The 10,447-nt window shown below is 34.9% G+C and overlaps 2 protein-coding genes across 6 annotated transcripts in view; one reads left to right on the top strand and one right to left on the bottom strand.

Annotated features, from left to right (window-relative positions):
• The first annotated feature begins 1,801 nt into the window (after window positions 1–1,801).
• Window positions 1,802–10,447, top strand: part of LOC102579953 (high mobility group B protein 14) — a 15,549-nt gene continuing 6,903 nt past the window's right edge. For 3 of the 5 annotated variants that reach the window (XM_006346603.2, XM_015308386.1, XM_015308384.1), the window contains exons 1-4: window positions 1,802–1,964; window positions 2,040–2,147; window positions 5,285–5,342; window positions 5,502–5,546. In XM_006346603.2, coding sequence (XP_006346665.1) covers window positions 1,879–1,964; window positions 2,040–2,147; window positions 5,285–5,342; window positions 5,502–5,546 — 297 coding nt within the window. In that variant the 5' untranslated portion in view covers window positions 1,802–1,878. The remainder of the gene's footprint in view (window positions 1,965–2,039; window positions 2,148–5,284; window positions 5,343–5,501; window positions 5,547–10,447) is intronic. The other 2 variants (XM_006346604.2, XM_015308385.1) reach the window with 1 other exon arrangement.
• LOC102579742 (translation initiation factor IF-3-like) lies at window positions 8,361–9,736 on the bottom strand. Its single transcript, XM_015308387.1, has 4 exons — window positions 9,635–9,736; window positions 9,510–9,543; window positions 8,716–8,788; window positions 8,361–8,624 (listed from the first exon to the last, which is right to left on the bottom strand). The coding sequence occupies exons 2-4, from the start codon at window positions 9,533–9,535 to the stop codon at window positions 8,376–8,378; spliced, it is 348 nt and encodes a 115-aa protein (XP_015163873.1). The 5' UTR covers window positions 9,536–9,543; window positions 9,635–9,736; the 3' UTR covers window positions 8,361–8,375.

Raw genomic sequence — 10,447 nt, 5'->3', positions numbered from 1 at the left:
AAAGGTTCCAGCCCCAAATACTTAGAATCATAAACCCTCAACATACAATAGATTTCAACTCAAAAACACAACCGGAAACATGTCCCAAATCAACAAGGGACTTCAACAACACAATCAACAACACAACCCAACAACTTCAACAACATAACCAATCTTTTCTCGAAAATAAAACGAGTTTGGCGTGTGGGGGAAAGGATCAACCTAACACTATGAACTCACATACCTAGTAGGGATCACCCCCGACGATATCCACGATGATCTTCTTGCTTGCTCTTCTCTTTCTCTTATTCTTTCTCTCTTCTCTCCCACGCCCTAACTCTCACTCTTTAAAAGTGGGACAAAACTGATCAAAAAATCAGTCTAACACAACAATATAACCAAAGGAATTGGTTAGGGAAAAGACCAAAATGCCCTTAAAATTTCCAGACGGATTTCCCTGCCAACTGCCCAACTTCCAAAGGGCATAACTCACTCATATGAACTCAGAATCGAGCAAACTCGATGGCATTGGAAAGATCATTTCACGAGCTTCGCAAACATAACTGGCACTACTCCTAATTCATCCTGAGCTAGGAGTTATGACTGCTCAAAGTTGGCCCTAAAACTCACTTTTTTTCCCATACTTAACCACATTTCCAGAACTTTAATTCTTTCCAAAAATGATTATTTCCAATTCTAAGCCTCTTCATAGTTATTTCAAATTGTCGGATGTTACATTAAATATAACTATTACTTAATATTTAATTAATTAAATAGATATTAATATTTAATCTATTTTAGGAGTAATATAAGGGTAAAATAGTAATCCAACTTTAAAGTTAGGAGCTTCACACTAATAATAATATATGATGATGATGATGATGATGATATATGATATGATATGATATATTTACGATATATGATTATTGTTTGTACGGAAAAGGCTCAAAAATACCCCTAGACTATCGGAAATAGCTCCTATATACCCTCAAACTATATTTCGGCTCAAATCTACCCTTCCCGTCAAACTATTGGGTCAAAAGTACCCTTCTTATTAACGAAAATTGTTAAATGCCATGTGGATGCCATATAAGCGCCAATAGGATTCCACTGCCACATAGACTAATAATTTCCCTCTAATATTTAATTTTCCCCTCAATACGATTTCACCCATTTCCCCTAATTTTCCCCTCATTTCTCCATTTCCCCTAATAGCAGGTGCAATGTCGGATAGTTCCATGGGTTTTCTAATCCCAAATAACAAACATTCTAAAAAATTAACTTGTAACTAAATTTAAGCAAGACAACTTCATTTAATTTCTCTTTCTTGACATTAACTAAATTCAAAGTAATCAATTAGTGTTGGTATACAAACGACATGATCATAGATGAGTAGATTCGTCATCTCCAAAGCTTACAATTCTAGAAAAAACAATAAAACATAAAAAAGGAATTCAATTACGTCTCCTGCTGTTTCAATCCGACACTGCACCTGCTATTAGGGGAAATGGAGAAATGAGGGGAAAAATAGGGAAAATGAGTGAAATCGTATTGAGGGGAAAATTAGATATTAAGGGAAAATTATTAGTCTACGTGACAGTGGAATCCTATTGGCGCTTATGTGACATGGAATGTGGTATCCACATGACATTTAACAACTTCCATTAATAAGAAGGGTAATTTTGACCTAATAGTTTGATGGAAAGGATAAATTTGAGCCGAAATATAGTTTAAGGATAAATTTGAGCTATTTCAAATAGTTTATGGGCATTTTAGACCCTTTTCGGTTATTTGTATTGTTAAAGAAAAAACATAGGGAGTGGCGGTAGTAATAGAGAAGTCTTCTTTCCGGAAGAGTGAGAGTGAGATTCGAGGTTTGGCCGTAGGTAAAAAAAGAAAATGGCAAAGAAAGCTTCATCAAAGTGTCGAAACTCCTCTGCTTCAACTTCAACTTCAACTTCACTCTCTAGGACAGCAACCAAAAGGTAAGAACAAAAATATGTTGTTATAACGGATTTTAGGTTATTTGTGCTCCCCATTCTTTTGTTGACAAATTGCAGTGTCAGGGTAAAATCAGCGGAGAAAGTAAAGGCAGGTGGAGTGAAGCAGAGCAAACCCACATCGAAGAAGAAGCCTAAGAAGCCCCCCACTGCCTTCTTCTATTTCTTGTATGTACCACATATCTTTGTTTTTTTTTTCTTTTCTATTTCAAGTTGTTTAGTGTTTACTTGAACCCTAAAAAAGAGTTGTTTTTAAAGATATCTATGTCAATAAAACCCATAGCGTTAGTTATTGTCCTAGTAGCATCAATTGACTTGAAACTTTTGATACACCTGACTCCACTTTTTCTAAATTATGGCATCTATTTTGTGTTTGTACTGTGGTTTGGTGGATTTTTGGTCAGGTTAGGTCTGTCATCATCCTCCAGAAAAGGAATTGATGAGCTTAGGAAAAGTTGTTTTATCTTGTTAGAATAAGATTGCATCAAAAATAGGGCTTAGCGAATAATTAGTTTATGCATCTTAATAATATTTTTGGACTCTTTATTTCCCCCATGATATCATAGTTTGGTGAGGAACAGTTGGAAATATAGTCACAGTTCTGGCGTCTTACCAGCTGTTGTTTGTGGTTATCTTCTTTTTACATTAATTGTTTGGGAAAAACAACATTGCCATCAGCCTCGGAGAGCACCGGTAACCAAAACCCACAAAAGCCCATCGACAGAATCTCCTCCATGCGCCGACAAAAGAAGTTTTTTTTCCGCCATGATCTACATCATGCGCCGAATGCTTGAGCCAGTTTCCGACGACTTCTTCAATCAGTTCTTTTTCTTGTTGGATTCGTCCAGTGGCTCCGAGCCAACCCGTGCTAGTTTCTTCAAGTTCTGATCACTTTTTATTTTGAAGGTGAGTTTCCCCGTGAGTCCAGTAGCTTCCAAGTACAGATTTGATTCTTTGGAAGGTCGTCGGCCACTTCCAGCGGTAGATCTGGTTCCTTGGAGCTGTTCCTATCTAGATCATCCAGTTTTCGTCAACTTCTGGCGACTCTATTGGCCTTCTTCCGATAATTTTTCTGATTTGTCTAGTCTCTTAAAGCAGCTTTCTGCTCTTTGGGAGTTGTCCAACAACTTTTCAGTCTCCCAACTTATTTGCTTAGATATCTCTTCAATCCAACCTATCTCTTGGATTTGATGTTTTTAATATGAGTTGGAAATTCAGATCTTATGATTACCTCAAAATCCTTAATGAGATGATCAAAAATTCAAACATCCAATATATGAAAAATTGATGGATGATGAGGAGGTCATTTTGGAAGATCTCGACCTTGGTGTAGTTAATGTATAGGCTTATGCTCATGTGCTCAGACCGACACTACAGGTAATCAACAGTTTTATTTATCTGAAGGAGAATACAATGAGTTCCTTCAGTATTGCTCAACGTGATACTTCTATTGGTGGTAGTTCTTTTGCTTGTATTTCACAGTCTATAATACCCTTGGTTTGTGGACTACGGTGCTTCACACTTGATGCTAATGAAAATCTTACCCTAAGCCATGTGCTGTAAGGATCTATGTTCATAAATTAGAATGCAAAAAATAAATAAAATGAATTTCAATGACCAATAAAAAAGCACCATAATTAAATTAATATATTCCACTTAAAAATAAACTATTTTCAGTGCAAAGAAAAATCAGCGAGATGAAAAGAAAGGATTATCTTCTATTCCTTTGATTTACTATAAGTATGTTCTTTTATTTTATGAATTTTATTTATTTATTTAGCATTTTTCAAAAATATGTTGTAGATTTTAAACTAATTTAATATAAATAATTAATATATTATTTTTAATAGGATTAGGATAAAGTTGAATGAAGTTATTAGCACCTCAAACATGCTAGTATTTTATCCGCGCAACACGTTGAAAGTGAGAGAAAATCATAAAATATATTATCAAATTTATTTGATCATATTTAATTTTTTTTCTATTTGTTCAATTATAAAACTTAAAATTATTTTATTCCTAATCATTTATAAGAAGGCAAATAGAGCCGAAAATTATCGTCCACATCTAAATTGTCGTAAGATGTTGTGTTATGTGCAATAAGATTTAGAGTTTTTTTTTTCTTTTTTTTTTATAAATCCATAAATTAGAATTATATAAATATAATTATATGATTGTGACAAAATCACATTATTAGTTTGCTTCCTTCAACAAAATAAGTCAAACTAAAAAAGTTTGTTGAATGTGTCCTTAAAAAACTTCTTTGTTGTGAATTCAGAATTGTTCACGTGCAAATCCAAAATAGATAACCTTAAAGTTATAACAACTACATGCTAGATGTGTAGATGACTTTTGCCGCACTCAATGTGCAACTAGAGAATAGACTGCCTTATGTTAATATGTTATGATAATCATCCGTTTGATGGAAGTGTGATAAAAGAGGAGACATTCTTCTCCTTTAACAATTTTAACCATGTAATGCAGAAAGACTTGTAAATGCCACGGGAAAATAGAACATCCAAATCTTCCCCATTTGAAACTTTAAGTTACAAAACAATAGTGATAAGAATATTGTTCAAATAGTAAAAATAATTAACTCGCTGAGTTTGCAATAAAAGGAACCGAAAAGACCTAAGGAAAACAATAGACTTATGCATAACTAAAATAATGACAAAGTAAATTATAAATGATTTCAAATTCTCATTCTTAAGAAGAATCTTTAATATTTCAGTAGGGATTTTTTCATTTATTCCACAACAAATAATACACAAGCTAAAAATGATAAAATTTAAGAAATATTTACAATGTAAAAGCTTTTTAAACTTTTTAAAATCTTTTTCTATGAGCTTCTGGTGCATCCTTCCCAGCTTCTTCCGCCGCTGTTATTTTCTTCCTTCATAGGCTATCAAATTCTTTTTCTTCAATTCCAACATTGGGTACTTTAAAAAAAAAAAAAGAAATTCAAGGGAGATTTAAAGTAGTCCTTTAATAATTTAGGTAAACACTTGACTTCAGTCAAAAAGACTATTTGAAGAGAGCTTTTTCTAATGAAGGTAATCCAATAGCAAGTTTTATGTTGAGCCGGTTATGCTCTGATTAAGATTGTGCTAATCTAGAGCTTGAACCACTTTTTATTTACGTAATTGTGTCTTCATTGAGATATTCACAAGATTCTTTTGTTTCGTATCTAGTGTTTGTGTGTGTTCCCAACTAGACTTTTGTTGCATATAATTAGATTCATTGAAGCTCAAAAAAATGCCCACTTTAATATATTCTGCTAATTAAATATTCCCATCTATTTCCAGGGAGGACTTCCGTAAGGAATTCCAGGAGCAAAATCCAGACGTCAGGTCAATGCGAGATGTATGTGTCTCTTGAATCTACATTCGGTCTAGTATAAAAATAATTTAAAAAAAAGAAGGATTCGGCCTAGTATATTTCCTTGTTTTAACTAGTTTGGATTATTTATGGTATTTTTCTCGCATTTTTTCTATGATGTTTTACGTTTCTATCATGCTGCAGATTGGGAAAGCTTGTGGAGAGAAGTGGAAAATAATGACATATGAGGTTGTGCTTCTGAGCTAGTCTTTTCATTCTTTGTTCCTCTAGTTTGCTCTTATTAATTGCATGATTATGCCTTATGTTGTGTTGATGTGTATGTCAAAGGTATGTTATATCGGTACAGTTACTCTGTCTAATTCTTCAAAATGAGCTAGATTTTAGTAAAAAACAACATAATATCATATTGTATACTTCGATACAACTAATATCAGGAAGGTACTCTTAAACGAGTTCATGTAACATAGTCTAATACTAGTTTAGGCTCACTCATTAAAATTGTCCTCCATTTGGTGTTTTGTTTTTCAATATTCTGTACATGCGGTGTAGTTAATGCAAACTTTGTCTCTTTACTTAATAGACCAAACAATTGACTTTTCATTTTAATTTTGTACATAACAAGAAATGAATAAAGCATTTGTTGGTTGTACACTTGTTTTCACCAACATGAACTTGACCTACCATTGAGGTAATAATTTCTCCACTTTTATATTGTTAGAATAGGAATGGGTATATACAATCCTACTTGGAATAGGAATAGGAATAGTAAATAATATCCTACTTGGTAAAGGATTGTATTGTAGTGTTTATAAATTGGTTCTTTGTGTAATAATGTAGACACAACAATTTAATAATATTCTTCTCCAATATTTCTCACATGGTATCGGAACCTCTACGATCTTGGTAAACAATCAAAGAGCTTCCGCTGCCGGCGGGCCGCTATTACCCATATTGCTGCTCGTCTGACCTACGATTATGTTAACAAAATTTGGGTCACTGTGTATCTTTCCTATGACTATTTTCTCATAATTAATTTGTGTAGCACCGTGCCATCATTTCGGCGAGTACTTTCTCATATCTGATTTGTGTAGCACCGTGCTATCATTCCGGTGACTACTTTCTCATATCTTAAATGTGTAGCACCGTGCCATTCTTTTGATGACTACTTTTTCATATTTAATTTGTGTAGCACCATGCCATCTTTTCGGTGTCTACTTTTTTCATATCTGATATGCGTAGCACCGTGCATCACTTCGGACTATTTTTCATATTTAATTTGCGTAGTACCATGGATTTTTCTGACTACTTTCTCATATTTGAGTTGCATAGCACCATGTGTCTTTTCGGTGTCTCCTCAGATTTGACTTGCTTAGTTCCATTCGTCTTTCCGGTGTCTCCTCAAATTTGATTTGCGTAGGGTTGTCCATCATTCCGACCCTACCCATATAATTTCTCTTTTTCAATAGGGTGGTGCCATCAATCCGACCGTCCCATAATATATCTCTTTTTCAATAGGGTCGTGCTATCATTTCAATACCCATATAATTCTCTTTCTCAATAGGGTCATGCCATTATTCCGACCCTACCCATATAATTTTATTTCTCGGATTATGACCACTTTCAGCCATCAAATCTAATACTTCGACACATGAGCATGTTTTGATTTTGAGCATGATACCAACCCACCTCTCAAGACGTATTTTAGAAGAAAATATCGACAAAAGAATAAAGAGTTGAATTCTGGACAAACAACTGCTACAACAGTTGTCTAGCAGTTATTATTCCTAGTTTATAGTTTATAGTGTCAGTCTTATCCTTTTATGTTCTCTATATATATGTAATTAGGATTAGTTATTAGTATTATGTAATTAAGAATCAAAACTAATATTTTCTGGAGTCTTGTCCTCTCCAATCTGGTTTATACTGTGCATCTTTCCTATGACTATTTTCTCATAATCAAACGAAGGAAAATAAAGCTCAAAGCCAGATTACACCATGAAATAGGGACGATGGGGAACTGGAAGTTGCGAGACATATGGTAGACACGCCTGGAAAAAATAAGAAAGAATTGGGGGAGAAAAGTACAGCGATAATGGTACAATCATTTGCAGAGGAGAATACAAATGGAGGAGCAGAGGATGTTATTCCACTGGGCATCCAATTCCCAGAGGAAGACTATAACACACTGAACACCTCAGAATGGATACAACAAAATATAATCAAACTGAGCTTGGAATTTGGGGTTAAAATTCTAAGTTTCACAACAATGGCTCTAGAAGTAAAGGGGGGTATTTGTCCATCAGGGATCAATGAATTTAAACATTGTTTCTTGGAATGTGAGGGACTGAATTGTGGGAAGAAAAGGTGTATGATTAGGAATATGTTAAGAATCTGGAAAGCAGATGTTGTGTGTTTTCAAGAGGCAAAACTGGAGGGGGAGATTGCAAACATAGTTAAAGAAATTTGGGGTAGTAGATGGGCAGATTATGTGCAATTAGAAGCTAGTGGGACTAGGGGAGGCATACTAATTATGTGGGATAAAAGAATATGGAAGGGGAAGTAAGTAGTGTAGGAGCATACTCAGTTTCATGTTGTTTCTCTGGCAAAAACCAGGATTTTAAATGGAACTTAACGGGAGTATACGCCCCAAATGACAGAGTTGAAAGGGAAGAAACATGGTGGGAAGTGGGGGCAGCTAGAGGTCTATTTACAGGTCCTTGGGTCTTATGTGGGGATTTCAATACAGTGAGATATCCTTCTGAGAAGTTCAACTGCAGTAGAATCAGCAGGTCAATGACAGATCTCTCAGAGTTCATTGAAGACATGGAATTAATGGACTTAGACCAATTTATGTTGTTTACAATGTTCGATTACTATCCATTACTCCTTGTTTACTTTTTCCACAAATATTTTCTTCTGATGTGATGATTGATCGCCTCTAAGAAAGAATCAACAATGCTGTAGTCATGATCTAGCAGATAAAATTCGTAACCATCTTCGTTTAGTACCGAAAATGGCAAGACTTTCAGAATTACTATACTGAATATATCTTGGGTTTTACCAATACCTTCTCATGTATGTTTTCATATTAAAGGACCAGGTTGTGATCTTAGTGTTCACGCTTTTAAACCTATTTACATCTTCTGGACACTGCAGGCACAGTGCATCACGACTAATATTTACTTTTTGCGCGAGAAAAAAAATCATGCTTACCTCACCAACATCATTCTGAAAACGCCTAAGTAGCTCAATAGCATTATTTCTGAACTCATTTTCACGGCCTTTTAAGTTCACTATGATTTTTACCTGCAGGAAGTACCAATAAATAACATTTAAACATTAAACCACCAAATTCTCTAAAGTGACTGCATGCTGAAAATACATGATTCCGAGCTACCTTGTCACCATCTTTCAAGAACTTCTGAGCAGCTTTCAAACGCACTGAATAATCGTGAGAATCAATATTATAACTGCAATATCAAAAGAAACCTTCAAATACCAGAAAGAAGACCAAACCAAACAGAAGTGGGAAAACAGGATATAAACAATGTACCATATACTACAACATATTACAGTAAGGATGTTGGTCTTTTACTTCAGAGAAACATTAACATTGAAATGGTTACCGTGTGTTAAACCTAACAACAGGAATAACTTTTCTTCCTGGTAAATTCAGTCTTAACTAGAATGCTGAGAACTACAATATTAGAAATTCCCCTTTTCACCACTTTTTCATGAGACCCTTATCATTCTTTCTTTTTTTGGTACATTGGAAAAGATAAGACCCTTTTATCACCATTAGGAAAGTGTATGAACACAGGGAACACTTAATGCACTTTCTCTCATTGGCCAAAAAAGTAGTAAGTTGATGAGACAAACCGTTTCTGCATTACAACATAGTCCAATGGAAGACAAAATAAGAGACACCTCTCAGGATTTGATGGATGAACATATAGAGGTCTCATTATTTTGCATTTGTATGTAAGGCACTCATCCATAGAATGCACAAAAACATCATATCAAATATAGAATAGCTTTAATACTGAACCGCCAAAAAAAGGAAGGAAGAAAATATGGCCATAGTATCACAACTTTTCACTGAGTAGCCATCTAATGAAGGGACGGAACCATAAAAAGCTAATAATTTCTCAATAAATATCAGTGTTAAGTATACATGATATGGAACCTTACCCCATTTTGAGCTCCTTCAAATCCATGCGGCTGGCTGTCATCGAAAAAAAATTGTTGGTAAAAGGAAGTTACATGGGATCTCTTGTTTCAAAAGAAAAGAAACTTCTAAAAGGTAAGACATGTACCAGCATTTTTCTTTTGCTGCTCCTTTTTCTTCTTTTGCAGTTCATACTTATACTTACTGGCAATAATAAAGCAAAATATCAGTGTGCTAGTGTTTTAGCAAATTCAAAATGATAAGAAATCAGAGGTTTCAAAGTGGGGGAGAATACAAGAAACAATCTAGAGATCACTCATCTACAGTATGCAGATGACACTTTAGTATTTTGTGGAGCTGTAAAGGAGCACATGCTAATTTTGAGAGTCATTTTAAATATTTTTGAGGCTGTGTCAGGTTTGCACATAAACTGGAACAAGAGTTTCATTTATCCAGTAAACACAGTACCAAATATTGAGGACTTAGCTTACAAGCTTGGAGGGAAAGTAGGTGAACTACCAACAACCTACTTGGGAATGCCTTTGGGGGCTAAGAGCAAATCAAGTGGAATATGGAGTGGTGTAATTGAAAAAGTGTGAAAGGAAGCTCGTGAATTGGAAGTGTCAATATCTATCCTCAGGTGGCAGACTAACTCTTGTTAACAGTGTCCTGGATGCCTTGCCATCATACATGATGTCAATATTCCCTATTCCAGCCAAAGTAACCAAGAGGTTAGATGCAATTAGGAGGAACTTTCTATGGAAAGGCAGTGAAGATAAGAAGAAGTATCATTTGGTCAAATGGGAGGAGTTGCTAGTTAGCAAGAGAGGGGGTGGACTCAACATCAGAGATCTGAGTATGCAGAATAAGAGTTTGATGATGAAATGGTTGTGGAAATTTGCCTCACCAGAAGTATCTCTATGGAAGGAAGTAATAACAGCAAAATATGGCATGGAGGACA

The sequence above is a fragment of the Solanum tuberosum genome, unplaced genomic scaffold (genome assembly GCF_000226075.1).
Source record: "Solanum tuberosum cultivar DM 1-3 516 R44 unplaced genomic scaffold, SolTub_3.0 scf00082, whole genome shotgun sequence".
In the NCBI taxonomy this organism is placed as follows: Eukaryota; Viridiplantae; Streptophyta; class Magnoliopsida; order Solanales; family Solanaceae; genus Solanum; species Solanum tuberosum.
The sequence above is the reverse complement of the archived record's forward strand: the minus strand, read 5'-3'. Positions and strand labels throughout refer to the sequence as shown.

Coding starts and splice junctions, on each gene's coding strand:
- LOC102579742 (XM_015308387.1), bottom strand. CDS start 9,535: ATGGATTTGAAGGAGCTCAAAATGGG. Junction 8,789..9,509: donor TTGAAGGAGCTCAAAATGGG/GTAAGGTTCCAT, acceptor TTGATATTGCAG/TTATAATATTGATTCTCACG. Junction 8,625..8,715: donor TCTTGAAAGATGGTGACAAG/GTAGCTCGGAAT, acceptor TACTTCCTGCAG/GTAAAAATCATAGTGAACTT.